General features: G+C 43.2%; 1 protein-coding gene across 2 annotated transcripts; it reads right to left on the bottom strand.

Moving 5' to 3' along the window:
* Positions 1–8,397: 8,397 nt before the first annotated feature.
* On the bottom strand, positions 8,398–21,550 carry LOC147616360 (uncharacterized). 2 transcript variants are annotated; one of them, XM_086777416.1, is made up of 2 exons: positions 21,043–21,550; positions 8,398–8,897 (listed from the first exon to the last, which is right to left on the bottom strand). In XM_086777416.1, the coding sequence occupies exon 1, from the start codon at positions 21,478–21,480 to the stop codon at positions 21,043–21,045; it is 438 nt and encodes a 145-aa protein (XP_086633542.1). In that variant the 5' UTR covers positions 21,481–21,550; the 3' UTR covers positions 8,398–8,897. The 2 variants fall into 2 exon arrangements, with proteins under 2 accessions (XP_086633542.1, XP_086633541.1); XM_086777415.1 differs by having other exon boundaries at positions 21,047–21,550.
* Positions 21,551–22,072: the final 522 nt, after the last annotated feature.

The following is a 22,072-nucleotide window of genomic DNA, read 5'->3' as shown; positions in this document are numbered from 1 at the left end:
AGAATGAGGATTGCCCCTCATCCCCCAAGCTATATAGTGTGTGGCCTGCCGTCCACACTAGCCTGGCCGCCCATGACTCTGCATGGGCGTCCTCTCCCACTGAACCCCGGACATGGCCATCCGGTCTGCCGTCGGTCACAGGCGTTACAGCCTACGTGACAAAATTCATGGGAGATAAACTCACCACCATTGTCACTATTGTGCGAGCAATCCCAATCGAGATGCCCATTTGATTAGTGACTAACCAAACCCATGTAAAAAAGTATTGGAAGGCATCTGATTTACGCTTTAGGAAACACACCCACATGTACCTCAAATAATCATCTGCAATCAGCATGTAGAAGAGATACCCATTCAAGGAGGGGGTTGGGGATTGCCCACTCGAGTCAAAGTGAATCAACTTGAGGATACCCTGAGCACGATGAGTAGCATGATGTGGGAATGATGAACGATGCTACTTACCCATTTGACATGGCTGACAGACATCCTTTGTCATCAGTTTGAGGCTAGGTATGCCTTCAACCAACTGGTCTCTAGACAACTCATAGAGTGTGTCATAGGGCAGGTGACCATAGCAAAAGTGCCATAGTCATTCAGATTCCGAAGGAGCTCTAGTCACATAGGCATGAACTTGATGAAACTCAGAACCCTCGAAAGATGGCTTAGATAAAAAAGTAGACACCCTGTATAAGTCATCCTTTTGTGCTTAACCTCGGGCAACAACTGGTAGTCTCATGAGTCACCTTTACAACTTACTTGTTGAAGTAAACTCCATAATTGAGTTGGGTCAGCTGTTAGGATACAGAAAGTAAACTCCACAATTGAGTATACAGAAAGTAAATTGAGGCCCAAGTTAGGAACAAGATAGACATTGTCCAATGTTTGCCTGATTGGGGCGTGTGTTAGTGTCAAATAAAATGGTGCCAACAAATTTGATGCGCATCAGTGTCTTGTTGCCACATCAAACTTCACCCCGTTAGCAAGACATTGAGAGATGAAAATGTCAACAATGCGTGCCATATGGTGTGTAGCTCCACTATCAACTACCCAAGTGACCAGATGGCCATAGGGAAGTGTTGGGTGGGCTTCGATGATGGGCATAGAAGGATCATCAAATAACTGACAAATCTGAACAAGGGTTGCGCTTCCACACGTTGACTGACTCGTCTAGGCCATTGTTTCTTCTTCCTTTCAGAAGAGTGTCCAAAATCAACCTCAAATGTGATCTAAGCAACATTGGCCGAGGGGCCAGGATGTGGTGTAAGAGATGACCAACAATCAGACATCTCTTCCGAGGTGGCAAAGGAAACTAACTGGGGGGGGAGGGGGGCCTTGAGCGACTTGACTATGGGTTGATAGGCCAATTCGTACCATTGCCTTGTTTGTAAGTTTCTTGGTGGGGAACCTTGCAGAGTAGGTGCTGGATTATTACCCCCTCTTGACTGCCAATTAGGGGCATTGCTGCCACTTCGGTTGTTTTTGGGCGATTTGAGTTAGTGGGGTTGTTACCTCTATTTCCCTTGGCTTTAATGCCACACTCATCATCAACATGTCCAGGGATTTGGCAATGAGTGCAGAATCTATTCTTTTTGGGAATATTCTGCCAGTAGTAGGGAGTGGGTGTTGAGACAGGGTTTTTGGGATTAGTATTGTTGCCTTGAGGTTTGCCTTGATTACCTGAGTTGTTGTTCCCCTTCCCTTGCTACTCTTTTTGAGTAGAGGTGGTATTTGACACAAGGGCCCCCTCTTGAGTAGAGGAGGAAGATTTCTTGGGATGAAACTGGGCATGCAATCGAACGAAGTGCAGGAGTTGGCACTCACACTCATAAAGGTTAGGCATAGGTTTTAAACTAATGGAATGTGTGACAAAAGTAAAGAAACTAGGAGGCAAGTTGTTCAGTAAAGTGATAACCTAGTCTTCCTGAGCCAGTGGTGGCATGCTCCAGATTAGGGGTTCCATATTCAACAACCTTGACGGTGAGGTCATTGCTCTCTTTTATAGAGAAAATTCAGATTTGATGCTCGAGATCAATGCAATACGTGCAATCACGTGCTGCATGTCTCTTTGCAAAGAGTGCCCATCTGTCATAGAGACATAGGGGAATTGTTGGAGTTATGAATAAAACTTCGGCAGAAGGCCTTGCATGAGCTCCACTATGGTAGTGGCATTCCTAGCCTCCCAATAGCAGATAACTTCTTGGCATAGATGGAATACCTAGCTGAGGCACAAATCCTTGAGTGGGAACATAAGCAGGAAAAGGAGTAGTGCTAGACATGGGTTGGTAAATAACCTGGTACCTCGGAATGCTGGGTGGCAACACAGTGCCAGGAGGCATAATGCTAATAGATCCCTGTGTTGGGTAAAATCTATACGCAGGACCCAATGGGGGTGCAGCCGGTAATGGCTGCATGCCAACAGTAGCAAGAAGAGGCATGGGTTGGGTGCTTGAGGTTGTGTAGTATTCCAAAACACATTAGGAGCAGGAAGAGAAGGTGAATCAAAAGAGAAAATAGTGTTACCTCTTGAACACCAGTAATCTGGGACTTTGCTCCTAGACCCTTCTCTATTCGGGTTCATATAATTCTAGGGATCGAGGGTAGTTGATGTACCATATATTGAACCTGTGCTACAAAAGAAGACACCTAGGTAGAATTAGGAACATAAGTACTCAAAGGTACATACAAACCTGAACGTAATGGATCTCGAAATGACCGAGGTGGTACCTATCCTTCTTGAGAAAAAGTCCCATACCGAAGTCCAGGGAATGTTGGCTAGACTGAGCAGCAAAAGGCTCTCCAGATGAGGCTAGATACCTAGGTCCAGTACTGGCACACTGGCTGTAAGAATGTATCCTCCGCTGGGACGTGAAGTTTGGTAAGGTCGAAGAAGAAAGACGAGATGCCAAGGGTGTAGAGGGTGAGTAGGTGTAAATGGGCTGGTTGTCTCCCAATAAAAGATCTCAAATGGGGCTCTCTAGTGAATAAGAAGTCCCATCCTCCATGTGGCCTATATCTGAATAAGGAGAGTCGACATCTGGTAAGAAAGGCTGGTCCTCCGAAATCGTGGGTAGATGATCCATGATGTGTGCTCTCAAGGTCTTCAATCCCTTTGCTCACAATAGCTCCAATACCACGTGAGGGAAAAAGGACGAAAGGACCAAATGTATGAGAGATCAGGAAAAAATCAATATAGCATGAAATGAGTAAGTGTATATATGATGAAATCTAGTACAAGAGCTCGGTGTGAGACTTTGAAGGAGCAGAGAGGGCAGTTGTCCCGTGCTGATGCTGTGAGGGCAGAGAAGGCCACAATCCAAAGTAGATGGTAGGCTGATGTCCCGAAGTAATGAGCAGAGAGGGTTGCCTTTCCGATGTCGAGGTAAAGGAGCACAGAGGGCTGTTGTCCCATTGATGGTGGATGAGGGGGGAGAGGGCCGTGATCCTGAGGTAGTAGGAGCTGAGGTAAAAACACTAGAAATCTCCATTGTAGCAAAGAGGGCTACTATCCCAATAATGAGTAGCAAAGAGGGATGCTATCCCAATGATATGATGTAGATGTAAAACGATGGTGTATTGTAGGCGTAGGCTGCTCTGCAAAGGTGTAGTACAGCTCCTGAGAATAAGAAGCACAAGCGCTACTGATCCTCCAGAGAGGGAGGCCGACACAGCTGCAGGTATGGCCGACAAAAGCTATAGGTATTAAGTGAAGTAGAGGATGGAGCATCGGTGGCACAGAAGGTATTAAGTGATGTGCAGCCTGTAGATGAAGAAACACCAGCAGAGCAGCAGATACGGAGTGATGCGCTGCCTGTAGATGAAGAAGCAGCAACTACAAGAGATATGGAGCAGTGATGTTCTTGTGTTGTCTTGCTGAATTATGATGAGTTTCTTATATATATGTTGTAGGGTGCTGGTCAGCCAAGGAGAGCTGCCGCCGCGACCAAAAAAAAAAGACCCTTTTGGGCTGGATAAAATAGGAAGTTAGCCATGGATATTTTGTTGAGGGAGGGTGTTGAAATAATACACCAAAGTATTATATGACATTGGGGATATGGGCAATCGATCATTTGGTCTATAGCCACCTTAGTGTGAACACTCTAGGTGTGAACCACCTCTTAGTTAGAGTCAAAAGATAGGACCTTGTTGTCTATAAAAGCATGGATGGATTCATTGTGTGAGTGAATATCATTTGAGTTGTGCAATCTTGCTTTCCCTTGTGTGATCAAGCTTCTCTTTCTCACTCTCTCTCTCCATCTCCCCGGGCACCATGTGATTTCCAACAAGGTTGCTATAAAGACTTCAAGGAAATTTCAAAGATAATTTTTGTGGGTTGTGCACATTAATCTTTACAAAGTGGCAAGGGCATTGGTTTGGCTGAATGCATAATTCTATAAGCATATGGTCCACACTTTGTAGCAAATTTTATCTTATGTTGGTTCGAGGGATCAAATCATTACTTGGTAATATATCCTAATAATCCATTCAAGAAACTTTAAGTTTATTATCCTCTGACTCTATCCATTATATGTTATATGTAAGGTAAGGAGTAGTTATAGCCAAAAGTAGCTGCATTAACTTTTTTTAAGGTTAATCCACACTCTGAAATTTTTCATTCTTCTAAGGAAAAATAACAATTAGTGAATTCCATTTTGTGTGTTTAATTTTGCAGACAAATACCACATCTATGAGCTTTTGGAGCTTATTCTATCCTTGACTATTTGTCCATATCTAGGCTTCATTGGGTAAGGCATATGTTTGTGGAGCCTAGCATCATCCATGATAGGGATTATATGCTTTACGAGTTTTGATGAAGTCTCCTTCATGTTTGTGTACTTCCAATAAAGATATCTTTAAATTCTTTCACCAAGGCAATCAAGGCATTTTCTTAGTGAAGGGGAAGGTCTTTTACAATATATAGTGGCTTTGGATCTTCTCTTAGAATATTAAATTTTACTTCCTTATCCTTAACAAGGCTAGTATATGATGTATGTGGCTTGCCTCTAGAACTCATTTGAGCTTTTTCAAAGTGAACGAATCTATCTCCTCAAAATTGTACGACCTAAAGTATTCAAGCACTAACCTAATATCTTTATTTTTTGCATCTACAAGCTCTTAGTTTTTCTTCTTTCTTTTGCAATTTGCTTTAGCTTTATTAAGCTTCTTTCTAAGGTAATCTTGAAAGTTTTTCATGGCTAAGGAGAGACGTGGTGGTTAGAGTGTCCTCGATTATTACATGCTAAAACTTGAAGAATCCTCTCGTGGAGTTACCTGCTAAACTAGTTCAATGATTGCTAATTGTGCATCCCCCATGTTCTGCAATTACTCCAATTATTACATGCTAAAACTTGAAGAATCCTCTAGTGGAGTTACTGAAGAACCAGGAATTGGCCAAAGTTGAGACAAAGTCTAGGTGAACTTTCCAATGCGCACACACATAGCTCTCTCTCTCTCTCTCTCTCTCTCTCTCTCTCTCTCTCTCTCTCACAGCATTGCCTTCTTACTACGTCTCTTCTCTTAGCATTCTCTTCTTATCATAATAGCTCTTTTGCTTGCCTGGTGCCTTTTTCATGCACCATTTGTGTCTTTTTATTTCTACTATATTTGTCGGATCAAAAAGTAAGAAGACACAAGGCATTCTCTTCTTACCATAATAGCTCTTTTGCCTACTTTATGCTTTTCCATGCATTGTTTGTTTCTTAATACTTCTACTCTACTTGTTCGATTAAAAAGTAAGAAGGCACACATCATTCTTGACCGTAAGTCGCTTCAAAAGGAGACATTCTACTGGAATTTAATGCCAATAATTATTATGAATTTATTTTCCCCTCGTTCATATAAATTCTAGCAATATATTTTAACACCCAATTAACTCTTTTGATTTCTCCATCTATCTAAGGGTGAAATTGTAGTGGCAGATCGTGAACCTCTATTAAAAACAATGTTCTTAGGTAATCTATAAAGTCTAAATATCTTCTTTACAAACATTTTAGAAACCATTAAAGAACCATATATCTTCTTCATTGAAATAGAGTAAGCCATCTTAGTTGATGGTATCATAGCCTCCTCTAGAAGCGGGTAACTTATAAATAAATTCCATTGATATTGATTCCCATTCACAATGAGGAATGGCTCTAACTCATTTTGCTCCAACTTCAACCTGTCGTCGTAATGTAAGAACTCGCTCACATGCCTAATGACAACCCTCTTCACTCCTCGCCAATAAAAGAATTTATGAACAACTTTCTAACCAACCTTATTAAATCAACATGACCAAGAAAAGAAACATATGATACTCATTCAAATTTTTGTTCTTAATTTTTGAGAACATTTAGCATAAATAAACTTTACTCATAAGAAATATTATTATTGAGGATCTTATATTGTTTTACAAGCAATTTATCCTAGCCTTCAATCAAATGTTTAAGAGCAAACTCAAAGAAAGGATCCTTTTGTAAGGTACCCTTAATGCCATCCACCATCCATTCAAATCTCGCTACATTGCATTACAAGAAGCCTTATACTAAGAGCATCTACCACTTTATTCTCTTTCTTACAAGATATTTCTAAGCAACCAACAAAGGGCGATACGCCGGGGAGTCGATACCCAATTATGCCTTCTACATCGACCTAGAATCGATCTTCTACAATAAGACGTATGTTTGTATTTTCTTGATATCAAAATTATAGTTGCACAACTCCATGCATATAGAAGGAGTTGAGTGAACAATTACTTCAAGCTTTGATTATTAGTTCTTAGTTCAAACTTTCTAGCAAGAAATATGTCCAATGCTTTAATGCATGAACTACTGCAACTAATCCCAAGTGATGAGTTAGGTACCTCGGTTCATGATCCTTAAACTTTCAAGGCACATAGGCTACCACTTCCAAGACATCACATGTAAAGCAAATAAGGTTAACAATTTTAAAAATCTTCAAGATGCAACTTCCACCCTAATAGCCTCAAAATCTTTTTTACACTTTTTGCCCTGTAAAAACCAAGACTCTTTCTTCAACAAATATGTCAAGAGACTTGCCATCTTAGAAAGCATCTTCTATGTCTTCTCCCATATTTAGCTAGCTAGGTGAAGGAAATTTCTAACTTCTTCAACTAGGTGAAGGAAACTTCTAACTTCTTTAGCAGACTGGGAGCTGACCACTCCAAGTTTCCCTTTATATTATTAAGATCCATTTGTGTTTTATTCTTGGATATCACACCACACAAATAGACAAGTTGATCTCTAGAAAAAAAGATTTTAGACTTTTTGGCATTAATCTTTGGTTGATACAAAGCCTTCCTTATATGAAACTCATGTTTTTTTTCATCCTTATAATAAACAAAGATATTATCTAAGAATACAAGAATAAATCCATCTAAGTACTCATGGAAAATATTATTCATTAGACACGTGAAACTTAGAGGAGCATTTGTCAAACCAAAAGATGAGACATTGAACCTATAGCGTCTCCAATGAACTCAAAAGCATTCTTACAAATATCCTCTTCTTTAATATGAATTTGATAATATCCAAATCTTAAATCAACCTTACAAAAGTCTTCAATCTTACCCTTTCTTTGATAGGTCAATATGTGTTCTTCTCATGATGGCATTCTCTTCTTTCCTAAATAGGTCCTTGCATATACGTGTTCTATGATTCAAAAAAAAAAGAGAGAAAAAATGCTCTACTCCCAACTTAGCTCTCTCTATACTCCAAGACAAGATTCTTTTTCAATAAAAGCTTTTAATCTATTCCCTAACCAAGAACTGTGGCCATAGTTGAGATCAGTAATGATAATTAAGATAAAAACAAGCAAGAACTAAACTATTAAATCATTACATTGATCATTCTCTCTCTTCAAGAAAGAACCATAGTGCATGATTATATTACCCTCAATAAGACCACCTAGATTCCACATGGACCTTCTATAAGTAGCATGTGACTATGCAAACATGTGACGACCCATACAATGCATGTGACTAGTCCATATGGCTCCTCCTCTCTCTTTTAACAATTTCCATCCCATAAAATAAGCTAAATAGAAGTGCATACTTTGTATTATGTAACAACCAAGCCTATTATTACATGCAAAAATTCGCATCATGTGGCCTTACCAACGGTCTTTTAAGCAATATTTGTGACAGACCACTACACTTTTACATCATCAAGCTCTCATGCCTAGTGCACTGTGGCATATGATCTTCAGAGGCATGGATAGCTACACTAACAAGTAAAATACTCACCCTTAGGCCTTCAAGTGAGCATCAAAACCTCAAGAGACTTAAAACGATCACAAATGTAAAGAACATGATCCATCAGTTTTCCACACAGGTATATTGATATCCTATGAGGACACCGTTTCTCACAAGTCACAGCTAATTTGCAGCTTAAAATCAGGTTATATATAAGACCCTTGCCATGATTATCATTAAAGTTTATACATAAAGAGCCTTAGACAATCATGTAACTAAAGGCTAATAGCTTAAGCTAATTAATCAATCCTCCATGCATAAAAAAGATTATGTGGAGATGAGACTAGATTCTCCATGGCCGTCAACAAGCTTCAGTTACAAAAACCATTTAAAAGAGAACTTCAACAAGACCACTTGACTTTGGAAAACATTATGGCCATAACAGTCCATCGCAAACATGAATAGAAGATTAACACATCTTTGAAACCCAAACTGTACACATGATACACACTATGGTGAGGTACGTACCCCACTCACCATCTGTGTATTGTGTTACCTTGGCTTAGATGGATTACCTTTACATCGTGAAAGCTGGCCACTTGCAGTTGCACTAATGTTTACCTTGCACCTACTGATATACCATGATTCATGACAAAAACCACATTTTGTGGTTCAATAGCTTTTTAAACTCGCACATGCTTCAATTTAACTGCAAAAGACACATCATGAGTGCATAAATGAAGTTTTAAGCTTTTTAAAACAGAATAAAATAGCATCAACAAGGAATAAACAAATGTTTTTGGAGGAAGTGCCTCGACAAATGGAGCCCCAACTATCCTTTCCTCTTCCATTCCAACTTAAAGAGGAATATGTATTTTGAATAAGACGCATTTTTTAAAAAAAAATACAACAAAGATATCTTGTGCTTGACAAGTGCACTTTCTTTTTCCCAAACTTAACAATAAAACTCTGTGAGAACCTAAACGTAAAGCTTCAAATCATCAACTCCACCATGCATAACATAGATAAGGTGCTCTTACTGACATACACTAGCACCCAAGAGTAAGTGCTCATGCTTGAAAGAGGTGACCGCATCGGCCAGGATGCGACAGCAAGATCTGATTGTTCACCTTCTTGACTTCGAGAAACCCTATGACAGAGTAGATTGGGGCTTTCTGGACAATGTGCAGGATGGGTTTCCCGGAGGAGTGGGTCCGAGGTGTTTCGGGACTCTTCTCGGCTTCACACAACCAGGTTCTGATTCAGGAAGTTAGAGGCAAACGCTTTCTCGCTCAGTCCGGCGCTCAGTCCGGCAGGGGTGCCCTTTAGCTCCTTATTGTTGGAGAATGCACAGGCAGAAGCATAAACTGAACGAGAGAGAGAGTAGAGAGAGCTTGTGGACACAATAAGTATCACCATTTGGTCCCTCACCAGTCTCGACCAATGGAACCAAGGTGTGAACGGGGATTTTTCCACAGAAGCAGCAGAGTCACAGGATGGAAGACGCCTGTGAAAAGCCAAGTCTTAACACAGAACTTGTGTGAAGACTTATCTAGCATGTTTCTATCTAAAGGCGGATTACAAGACATGACTTTACAGGATTTTACTCACTTTTATGGTTTATAAGGATACTTGTTCACACTTATAAGTGGGTGGACATGTGGGGATTTGGTCGAGGAATACATATATATATATATATATATATATATATATATATAAAACTCACTTTTATGGTTTATAAGGATACTTGTTCACACTTATAAGTGGGTGGACATGTGGGGATTTGGTCGAGGAATACATATATATATACATATATATATATATATATATATATTACTCACTTTTATGGTTTATAAGGATACTTGTTCACACTTATAAGTGGGTGGACATGGGGGGATTTGGTTGAGGAATACATATATATATATATATATATATATGTATATATATATATGTATATATATATATATGTATATATATATATATGTATATATACATATATATATATGAGGTGGACCTGATCTTTTAAATCATGTGTGAACACTTCAAGTAGGCGCCTAGCTTTGCATGGGTCTTGCAAGCTTTTATACATATAAATGTATATATGGCGGCTGTTTTTAACTCTCAAAAAGAGGAGTTTTATGGTATTTTTGGAGGGGCTGCCACTTTTAGCGATGGGAAAAGCAAGCATAGGCTTGAAATAGAGGGGGTCGACTCTAGGAAGGAAGGGAGAAGGATGCACTCACACCTTCAGTAAGCGACCAACTCACCCTCTCTGATCCGCTGAAGCTGTCCATGCAGCAGTGCTATACAGCTGCCACAGCCAGAAGAAGCAGCCATACGAGTCGACTAGCTTGTTCTCTCTCTTCTTCGCTGGCCGTGTGCTGCAGATAGTGGCTGTTGGATCTGTTTTCTCTGGTTGTACAGCCTGGGCAGCATCTGGTTTTCCCTTGTTCTCTCTCCACTTCACCCATACCGAAAGCTTCCTCTTTGCTCAGACCAAACACAAGGGGCTGCAAGTGGCACAGCATACTCTCTCCTCTCCCTCTACACTGGTCGTACAGAGATTCAGCCGCCGACAGGGCCGGTCCGTACAGTCGTACAGGACAATACAGCCCACACGTGTGAAGCTTAACCGGCCAGCCTTGAGGGCAGATTTGGGCCGGATTTTGAGGACAGTTTTGAGGGCTGTTTTTGAACTACCTTTGCACAGATCTTGGGAGATCTTTGCGGATTGTGGACTTGCCGAAGTATTGTGGCAGGCCGTACAATGGTACAGTGGCCGGGCGGGTTCTTCTCTCCCTTTTTGCTCAGGTTGTACAGTGGTACAGCAGCAGGGCCATTTCTTCTTCTCTCTTCACCACTCCCTTCTCGGCATTGGTTCAGGGGCTGTGTTTGGAGGAATCAGGGACTGTTTTTGGAGAGACCTGGTACCTGTTTGAGAGCCTCTTCAGGGCTGTTTTGGCACAGAGTTCGGCGTTGGGTTTGACACCACACCGGGCTGTTGATTCGTATTCGTTCTTGGAGCGGTTTGTGCTTTGATTCCTGTGCAAGTGTTTGCTGAGGAAGCTTGTGGAAAATCCGGGTGCAGTATTGCACCCGCACCTTGGTTTTGATTGTAACCCGTTTACTGGAATAAAGTAGTTCCTACGGGGGGCCGGCCGTTCCGGGTCAGTGTTGTGTTCCCTTTAGCATTGTTTATGGTTATTTTCCACTGTGTTTTCGTATCTTTGTTGGCATCTAAGTGTCTGTTCATAGTTCCAGGTTCCCCTTATGGTTTCATTGGTATCAGAGCTTAGGCTTTCTCGGAAGCAAAGGCTTCCTTCCAACAATGAGAAAGAGAAGATCAGAAGTGGGGACTATAATGATCATCAGTTTGGCTTTGGGCTTATGGAAGCAATCATATGTCCAGAGCATGAGCAGTAGACAGCTTGGCATAAGGATTTATGGATTCACAAAATTTATCTTCGAAGTATGGAGTTGGTTTTATGTGCCCGTGTTCAACACTCATTCCATATGGACTATTCTGAATTTTGAATCAAATTTTGTTCAAGCAAGTTATATGGAGCTCCATCTCAAAGTATCTTATGTGTATGCTGAGGAGAGATGTATTTTGGCTTCACGACGAACTTGGCAAAGAAAAGCTAAGTATACTTTGATTTTTACCAAGTTGATGCTTTTTGCCACTATTTGGAATTTTGTACATGTTGAACTCCCTTGCTGATGCAAGTGGAGAGTGTTTCTCATGTCTATCTTGAGAAGTGTTTTAGGAAAGTTCTTTTCTGAAAGGCGTTTTCGTTGGAAAACATTCTGATTCTGGAAAAGGCTTCTCTATGGTTTTGATGAATAGTTTATGGTATTGGTCTTGTGTATTGGAGGCTCCTTGCAGTATGGGATGCTAGAACTGTCACCTACACAAGAATCTCATATGGGGGATATTCTAGTGGTATGGGACACTAGAATGTCATATATGTGGTTACAAAACTATAAATTATTTATCAGTATCATGGATTGGTTGATTCTAGTCTACGAACTGTTTTGAAACCAACGTGGCAGGTATTCTGCGCTCATATGGTTGATCGAAGATATGCAGGGCTGTCTTAGACAACATCGTACCAGTTAAGCTTCCCTAGCTTGTGTGAACGAGAACATGTGTGCCTTCTGCGGCTTGACATGGTAACATGTATGGCTTGTGAGGCTTGACATGACAGAACATGTGTGGCTTATGAGGCTTAACGTGATAGAACATGTGTGGCTTCTGAGGCTTGACATGACGGAAACGTGTATAGCTTATGAAGCCTGACATGACAGAACATGTGTGGCTTATGGAGCCTGACATGACAGTACATGTCTGGCATATACAGCTTGACATGATGTGTTTTTCTTACAATCCATGTATGGCAAATGCAGCCTGACATGTTGTGATCTTTCTCAAGACTAGCAACCCTGGTGCTCACTTCGTACTTATGTTTTGGGAAGGATTCAACATCCCTGAACATTCAGAAAAGCAACTTATGGATTATGGATATTTGGGACACAGTTGGTTCTTGTGCCTGTGTCTAGTTATTATCAGAGTTATTGACTCAGGATATGGATACACCTTCTTGATAGGGTTGGCTCTTGTACGCATATCTAACTTTGGATCATGGATATGGAATTAGGGCTTTAATGCTAGATTTATGTAATACTACTGATGGGCAATGGATCTGCTATTCTTGAAGGATATCAGGTTTATAAAGTTGTGGACAACTACTTTGTAAGATGGAGGGGATGTCACCATTTGGTCCCTCACCCGTCTCGACTAGTGGAACCAAGGTGTGAACGGGGATTTTTCCACAGAAGCAACGAAGTCACGGGATGGAAGACGCCTGTGTAAAGCCAAGTCTTGTCGCAGAACTTGTGTGGAGGCTTATCTGGCATGTTTCTATCTGAAGGCGGATTATAGGACATGAGTTTACAGGATTTTACTCACTTTTATGGTTTAGAAGGATACTTGTTCACACTTATAAGTGGGTGGATATGTGGGGTTTGGTCAAGGAATATATATATATATATATATGAGGTGGACCTGATCTTTTAAACCATGTGTGAACACTTCAAGTAGGCGCCTAGCTTTGCATGGGTCTTGCAAGCTTTTATACATATAAATATATATATGGCGACTGTTTTTAACTCTCAAAAAGTGGAGTTGTATGGTATTTTTGGAGGGGCTGCCACTTTTAGCAATGGGAAAAGCAAGCATGGGCTTGAAATAGAGGGGGTCGACTCTAGGAAGGGAGGGAGAAGGATGCGCTCACATCTTCAGTAAGCGACCAACTCACCCTCTCTGACGCGCTGAAGCTGTCCATACAGCAGTGCCATACAGCTGCCGCAGCCAGAAGAAGCAGCCGCACAAGTCAACTAGCTTGTTCTCTCTCCTCTTCTTCACTGGCCGTGTGCTGCAGATACTGGCTGTTGGATCTGTTTTCTCTGGTCGTACAGCCTGGGCAGCATCTGGTATTCCCTTGTTCTCTCTCCTCACCCATACCGAAAGCTTCCTCTTTGCTCAGACCAAACAGAACGGGCTGCAAGTGGCACAGCATACTCTCTCTTCTCTCCCTCTACACTGGTCGCACAGAGATTCAGCCATCAACAGGGCCTGTCCGTACAGTCATACAAGGACAGTACAGGCCACACGTGTGAAGCTTAACCGGCCAGCCTTGAGGGCAGATTTGGGCCAAATTTTGAGGACAGTTTTGAGGGCTGTTTTTGAACTATCTTTGCACAGATCTTGGGAGATCTTTGCGGATCGTGGACTTGCCGAAGCACTGTGGCAGGCCGTACAGTGGTACAGTGGCCGGGCGGGTTCTTCTCTCCCCTTTTTGCTCAGGTTGTACAGTGGTACAGCAGCAGGGCCATTTCTTCCTCTCTCTTCACCACTCCCTTCTGGGCATTGGTTCAAGGGCTATGTTTGGAGGAATCAGGGACTGTTTTTGGAGAGACCTGGTACCTGTTTGAGAGGTTCTTGGAGCGGTTTGTGCTTTGATTCCTATGCAAGTGTTTGCTAAGGAGGCTTGTGGAAAATCCGGTGCAGTATTGCACCTGCACCTTGGTTTGATTGTAACCCGTTTACTGGAATAAAGCAGTTCCTACGGGGAGCCAGCCATTCCAGCTTGGTGTTGTGTTCCTTTAGCATTGTTTATGGTTATTTTCCGCTATGTTTTCATATCTTTGTTGGCATCTGAAGTGTCTGTTCATAGTTCCAGGTTCCTCTTATGGTTTCAATTAGCCAGCAAGATTGTGAAGAATTTGTGCAAGGGATTGTCAGAATATGCAACGGAGATGAAGACAAAATCTGAGAACACAAGAGCAAGTGCGCTGCAGAAAAATACAGCAATAGAGAAAGAGAGAGAGAGAGAGGCGTGTAACTCTGCTATATATACACAAGAAAATCCCGAATACTGAATACAACAAGTGGGGGAGCAAGGGGCCATATAAAGCCATTTTATATGGCCCCACATGAGCAGTCGGCCTGCTCAAAAGACAGCCAATAGGACCAAAATGTCCACGACCAGCACATGTCCCCAGTCGGCCAGCTTCTCAGAGTCGGCCAGCACACAGGACAAGTCGGGGACCAATAGGGGTAGTCGGCCAGCATCCAGGACACCCAGACCAGCAGTCGACCAGTGTCTGGATCAGCCAGGAACCACAGAACATCCTCCCACACCTGGTAAAAATAGGGAAAAATATGGAGAGTGGGGAAAAATGAGAAAACACCTAAATCGGGCGGGCAAACCCACAACAGAGGCCCTGGTGTAAATATACAGACAGGAGATGACTGCTAACACCCCCTCTCAGCTCCTAGATGTGGAACCAACCCCAGGGAGCTGGAGGGCCGCCGGAACAAAGCTTGAGATAGAGACTTCGTGAAGAGGTCCGTCCTCCGTCAAACAGAACTCTAGCAAGATGTCATCATGAACAACAATCTTTTCACGAACAAAATGCCTCTGGATGACCATGGGTTCCACCCGTGGAAGCCCAATCCTGCCCAGTAACCTCTGCAACCTCACCACCTCGCAAGCAGCACCACAAGCAGCCCGGTACTCTGCCTCTGTCAACGACAAGGCAATAGATGGCTGCCTCTTACTACTCCATAAAACTGCTCCTGAGCCAAGGGAAAAACCTAATATCAAGGTCCTCGTGTCTGGCTGTCCTCCCCGATCTGAGTCACTCCATCTGTCACCAGCCTGGACATTTCCCAGTATGAAAGGGATCTGGTGGACTCCAAGATGTCTAAATATTTTGAAAGTACAAGCTTTGGGAATGGGGGATTATCCTAGAATGCAAAGGGACCACACTCCTAAAATTTAGGAGAGTTGCTATTTTTGGCCCGACTCCGATGGAAATTATGTTCGCGTCATTACATGTGGAATTGAGCAGATACCAAGAGTTGGCAAAGTGCCTATGACAAAATGTCTACCAGTTGGGATATTTTTAGATAACAAATTTCAAAAATTACACAAATGAGAAAACATGAGGGCACTTGGTACGGTGAGTACAATCCAGGTACAATTTGTAGCGGGTACAATCAGGATATCAGGTGCTTCACACATGTGGAGGTACAACCAGCCAAGTACTATGCAGGTATTGTACTTGCAGCAAGTACAACAGGTACATCAAGTGCTTCACACGTGTGCAGGTACAGGCAGTCGGGTGGTATTCAAGTTTTGTACTTGCAGCAGATACAGCAGGTACATCAGGTGCTTCATACGTGTGTACAAGTACAACCTTCTGGTTCAACACATGCAGTCACTGGTTATAATACGTGCAGTCTGCAGGCAAATTCAGGCTTGGTACAGCAGGCGGGTACTATACAGCAGCAGGTACAGGCCTAGCATAGCAGGTGGGTGCTATATAGCAGCAAGTACAGGCCTGGTACAGCAGGCGGGTACTGTACAGCAGCAGGTACAGGAGGCGTGGGCAACCCTGCAGGCACAACAGGCGTACAACTCACTGGCAGCAAGCACAATTCAGATGGGCAGCAGGTGCAATTCAGATGGGCAGTAGGTGGGTGCAGAATGGAGGATACCATGCGATGGTGAGAGAGGGATTGCAGGCGATGGAGAGAAAAAATGTCCAGCCACCACCCACGTGGGGAATAAAATACCAATGTTTCATGCAATACCTTTTTCAAAGGTTATAAAGCCTTAATACCCATTTAATACTATGGGCACCCACACTAGAAAATGTCCGGCCCTTCTTTTAAATGTGTGTGAACACATTGCCTTATAAATATTAAGGTTGGCTATAACTTATAGATTTTTACATTTTGAAAAAGAAAAAATGATAATACTTATCACCTGTTCACACGCCACACCACCAAGTCAACAAACAGCATTCCACGGTACACTGGGGGCGTCCCCGTTCAGTGTACTGGCACGACATAATAGGTAGACACGCAAACAAGTCATGCAAAAACAAATTTATGCATGCATGCATAAATGCAAGTGCACAAATAATGGACAAAATCTCCCTTTCATGAAACTTGTACAAGAGGTTCTTGTCGGGCACAAAACTGACGCGACGAATATAAATAAATATGTCCTGGTCTTCCTATGGATTGACAGTCCCATAGGTAAGACACCATCCTGGCCATACACGGGTGGCACCAATAGGCTCCCGTCCACAGAGCATGAAGCAAATCACACACAGGTGACACAAAACTGGTTCCCGTTCATGTGACGCAGTGCTGGTCGCACATGGGTGGCACTGATCTGGCCCCCGTCCATGTGACACCATAAAATTGGCCCTTTCACATGGGACTCTGGCCTGGCCCCACGTGAACATGGCACAAATCTAGCCACTCTATGGAGTGAGAGTCCCATAGAAGTGGCTCCAGAAATGGAGATGGACCAAATGGTGACATCTCAAGGGTTCACAAGGTCTTGTGAAGGGTGTCACATGGTCAAGAACCAGTTTCGTGCTACCCGTGTGTAACTAGGATCGTGTTATATGGACGGGAGCCTCTATCGTACCACCCGTGTACGACCAAGACGGTATCTTGTCCATGGGATTGTCACTCCATGGAAGGACCCATGTTTGTATCGCGTCTTGCATATGGAACTATTACTCCATAAGAAGGCCACGGTTTTCACATTCTGTCGCGCCAGATTTATGCCCGACTAGAATGTTTTGTACAAGTTTTTCATGAAAGAGAGATTCCGTCCATTACATGTGCACGTGCGTTCATCTTTGCGTGTTTGAAATTGTTTTCATGTGACTTGTATTTGTGTATTTGCCTGCTATGATGTGCCACTTACTGAGCGGGGACACCTGCCAATGAACCATGAAGCTTGCTTTGTTTTCTGACATGTTTTGTTGCATGTGACCAGATGGTAAGTATGGTGTATTTATTTATTTTAATATTGTGTTTCTAACCTTGAAATTATAATGCTTGCAGGTTCACACATAATAGTAAGTGAGTGGACAATATTTTTAAGTGACCGAGGCCCAACTTATTGGGTGCCCAAAAATTTAATTGTAGAAAGTTTAATGTAAATAAAACTTGCTATGTATAATAAGCACATGCATATCATTTGTCTCCCACCCTTATATGAGGTGAGGCTGTATTTAGCCCGTTGTGGTTGTACTTAGCCCTTTGCGGCTGTTTTTCTTTAACTAATTGAAGGATCTTTTTACCGGAAAAAATAATAATAATAAGCACACGCATAAAGATTGGATGGGGGCCACGTAGAGAAAAAAGAACTTTCGCCAACCCGTCTCTCTCTACCCGGCATGCTGAAACGGAAGCACCAAAACTCCTCCTCTCTCTCTCTCTCACCGGCGTTTGGAAGCATCCCAACTCTCTTACCCCCGTGGACTGAAACGGAAGCACCAAAACTACTCTTTTCTCTCTCAGCAGCTTATGGAAGCGCGGTACATCCCAACTCTCTTATCCGGTGAACTGCAGCAAAACCCCGATTCTCTTTCTCTTATCAGGTGGAATGAAGTATCCGATTCATTTCCCCTCTCCAGTGAACTGTAGTGAAAGCTACCGACTCTTTATCTATCTCTCTCTCAGTGGACTGAGCTGAAGGTTGTGTCTTAGAGGAGAGGGAAACTGCTGGTCATGACATCCTATCTTTCCCACAAGGTAAGGGCTGCATGCAGTTTGATACAGCAGATTTATTTTTATTTTTTTCTTCCTTGAATTGTGAATAGAATACCTGCTATCTCTCTCACTCTCTCACTGGGATTCTACGAGATTTAATTGTCCCTATGCTTGCCCTAACCGTGCTCTCAAGTTTTGAGAGCCAGTGAAGGTCAGTGGGCCTAGGAATTTGGAAGCAAACCTTTCATTGGGAGTACCAGGTTTTCCTCCCTCCGCAGTGAATCACCCTACGCCAGGTGTTAGTACAGGCGTGCCTATTGGTGCACGGTCCTGGAGGACCAATGTAGCGCGGGTGCTTAGCTGGGAGACTGCCTGTGACATGGACTTCAACAACAAATCATTCTTCACCGTCAACATTTATGGTATTTGATCCATTTGTATTCACTCCATGAATGGAGGAATCTGGCTCTTAAGCCCGTGAAACTTGTAATCATCAAATACTCCAAGAAATACAACTTGTATTGAGGGGGGTCGGCCCTTTTTGGCCCCAGTCGTGGTGTCAAGTTGTGTTTTGTTATTTTCAGATTTAGTGGATGATTATGCTATACATTAATTGTTAAAGTTAAGTGATCTAAGCTTGTGCATTTGTTTCCGATTGTGGTTGTTCTCCAATGAGGAGCAGTTGGTGGGCACTACCACATGTCAAAGTTGAAAGGGGGGTTGGACCCCTTCCACCAACCTTTCCCACAATTTACTTGCCCTCTCTCTCATGTTGGAAAAAGGCAGCACATCATTCATGGGATCATCTCTGCAAATCAACACCCCAAAAGAAACTCTATGTACTGCCCTATACTGGAAAACCTACTGTATCTGCAAGTACACCTGCTGGCGACCCTACTGTACCTGCAGTACCAGCTGGAAACTCTTCTGTAGCTGTTGAAACCCCACTGTACCTGCAAGTAAACCTGCTGCAAACCCTACTGTACCTTCAGTAACGGCTGGAAACTCTTTTGTACCTGCAGTACCTGCTGAAACCCTACTGTACCTGCAAGTATACCGGCTGGAAACCCTACTATACCTGCAAGAACACCTGCTGCCAACCCTACTGTACCTGCAGTAACAGCTGGAAACTCTTTTGTACCTGCAGTACCTGCTGAAACCCTACTGTACCTGCAAGTACACCAACCGGAAACCCCACTGTATCTGCAGTACCAGCTGGAAACTCTACTGTAGCTGCAGTACCTGCCTGAAACCCTACTGTACCTGCAAGTACACCTGCTGGAAACCCTACTGTACCTGCAGTACCAGCTGGAAACCCTACTGTACCTGCACACTTGCTGGAAAACCCTACTGTACCTGCAGTACTTGCTGAGACCCTACTGTACCTGCTGTACTTACAGTAGTACCAGCTGCACCAGATGAACTGGTGAATCGACTCCGCTTGTACCTGTTTGAGTACCTACTATTGGATTACCATGCACTAGAACCGCCAAAGGGCCAAGGGCTAGCAAGGATGAGGTCAAGATTGGCCAAGAGTCAATAAAAAGCTAATCATAGCCTTATAATGGCTAAAAGCATATAATAGAAGTATTGGGCAAATAATAGCCTGGTTACTACTATGTAAGTGAGTTTGGACTCACTTATGAAGATTATGAGGTATCAATGCGGAGAGGGAGGTCTCCAAGGCGTCCAGGACCTCAGGGCCAGGGCAACTATAGGCAGGTACATAGTCTGGTGGTATGGGACACTAGGTCGTACTATCGGTGCCTTGTTGACTCATGGCAATCTGACCTTAGGCTCGGGGGTGGCTCTAGTAGGGAGTTTATGTAGTATGGCAGGGAGAGGAGTCGCTAGCCACAATCTATCAGAGTTAACGACTTTGCATTCGATGCAGGTTATTCCTAACCCTATTAAGATTTCCAAAGCACTTTATGCATTTTACGGAGTCGTGGACCCGCAGCCAAATTGCCAACCAGGTCCTACCAGCTCACCAGCCCTCAGATCCCCATTTAAGGGCAAGTCAAGAGTCATCTAGGGTATTCAAAGACAGCGTTTGCAAAACCCGGCCCCAAGACAGCAGATGCTACATTGGAATCATCAGTTTGCAATCTTCACGAGCGGTTTCCCCCATGCTCAAGTGGATGATAGGAGGTTAGGACTTGCACAGCACACATCAGTTCAAATATCAGACTTACTTGACTTGTCTGCAGCTACCTGGGGTTTGCAAAAGAATTTGCATTGAGGTTTCTTGCATAGGTAGCATTAGAGTTTGCATGTGTATCAAGTCTAGGTCAGGTAGGCAAGACAGCATTGCTCTTCATGGGGTCCCAATATGAGTGGTGCAAGCAAGAATGTGAGCGATGCAAAGCCCAACTCAGGGAAGAAGCCCAACTCGGGAGAAGTTATCAATGACTTGGCGAAGGTAATAAATCAGTTGGCAGCTAATCTTGCAGTATTGACAAATATCAGAGTGGAGTCACCAAAGGTTAAGACTCAATCCAAGGGTGTTATCTCCTGTGTGGAAGAGCTTCCAAGACCAGAGGGTGCTTCTGGTGGAGGGGAAGAAAAAAAGGGGGAAAAATGTAAGGGAGGGAGTTCTATCTGGAGGTAAACAATAGGGGAGAGAGGCTAGTCTTTTTTTCATTTTCTGTGGAGGGAAAAATGGGGGGGAAAACACAGGAAAGGGGGTTCTGACCTAATCATAATCGCCTTCTAAGTTTGAAAATAATGGGGAAAAAACAGAAAAAGAGAGGGAAGAGATTCTGACCTACCCCTCGCCTTCGCCGTAGGCCAGGAATCGGTAGCGCTGTTCATAGTCGCCCTCGATGGTGAGAGTCGCAGCAAACCACTTGGGGAAGCGCACCACGTCGCCAGCGTAGAACCAGGCGCTCTCGGGGTAGCCCAAGGGGGTGACTTGAAGGCGTCCCTTGGCGATGTAGACCTGCTCGTCGACCTTCCAGCACCAATCATGGCAGCTCTTCCCGCTCTCCCAGCGCCGCCACCGCTGAACGCCCAGCTCCTCCGCTCTCTCCGCCGTAACGTTCCTCTCCACAAAGATCCTGTACAGCCTCTCCACCGAGGGCCTCTCTCTCGCATACACCAACCGCGCAGCTGCACCCGCAGAGAGCTTGGTAGTACGAGTAGTTGTACGAGCACCAGTAGGAAGAGGAGTGCCGACGAAGAACTGAGACGACGAGAGCGCCATGGTTTACACAGTTTCTAGCTTTCTCACGCAGTTGCCTCATTAGGAGGGGTGGAAGAAATTGTGTGTATTCCTCGCAAAAACCAAAAAAAAAAACCCCAAAAAAAAGAGTGTACTTTTTACATACAATTGCATTATTTTTCTGCGTTATTAGGCTGCTCTGCTCATTGACACAGTTTCTAGCTTTCTACATGTGGCTTCAATTGGGCAGCATCTATTGACAACTCAAATTTTGCACTTGTAAAAAGCCCCCTCCAGCCACCGACAAAGATTTGATTTTGGACCCCTCGCTCTACAAAGGAGAGAGAGAGAGAGAGAGAATGCTTGTGTGTGTACGCGCGCGCGTGTGTGTGTGTGTTACTTATGCACTAGTTATTAAGGAAAGGTGTTGTTTGCTTTTGTTACTTGAAGAAGGCCTACCTTAGTTGCCCAAAAATTGGTGCTCAGAGCTTGGAGAGCTTAAAGTTTATTGCTAGTGAAAGTTGTGATACCTTGTTGCAAATATACTATAGCCCACTCAAGAGGAGATAAATGATTGGTCCCTTAGGGATTTTTTATTGCCTCGTATAGAATTGCAATTGTTGTCTCTATGTAC

The sequence above is a fragment of the Cibotium barometz genome, chromosome 38, assembly GCF_041138505.1.
Source record: "Cibotium barometz isolate CiBa-2024 chromosome 38, ASM4113850v1, whole genome shotgun sequence".
NCBI lineage: Eukaryota > Viridiplantae > Streptophyta > Polypodiopsida > Cyatheales > Cibotiaceae > Cibotium > Cibotium barometz.
Note: the sequence above shows the minus strand (reverse complement) of the source record. Positions and strands in the feature narration are given on the sequence as shown.

What these genes read in the sequence shown, in the direction of transcription:
- LOC147616360 (XM_086777416.1), bottom strand. Translation starts at nt 21,480, where the DNA reads ATGGCGCTCTCGTCGTCTCAGTTCTTCGTCGGCACTCCTCTTCCTACT.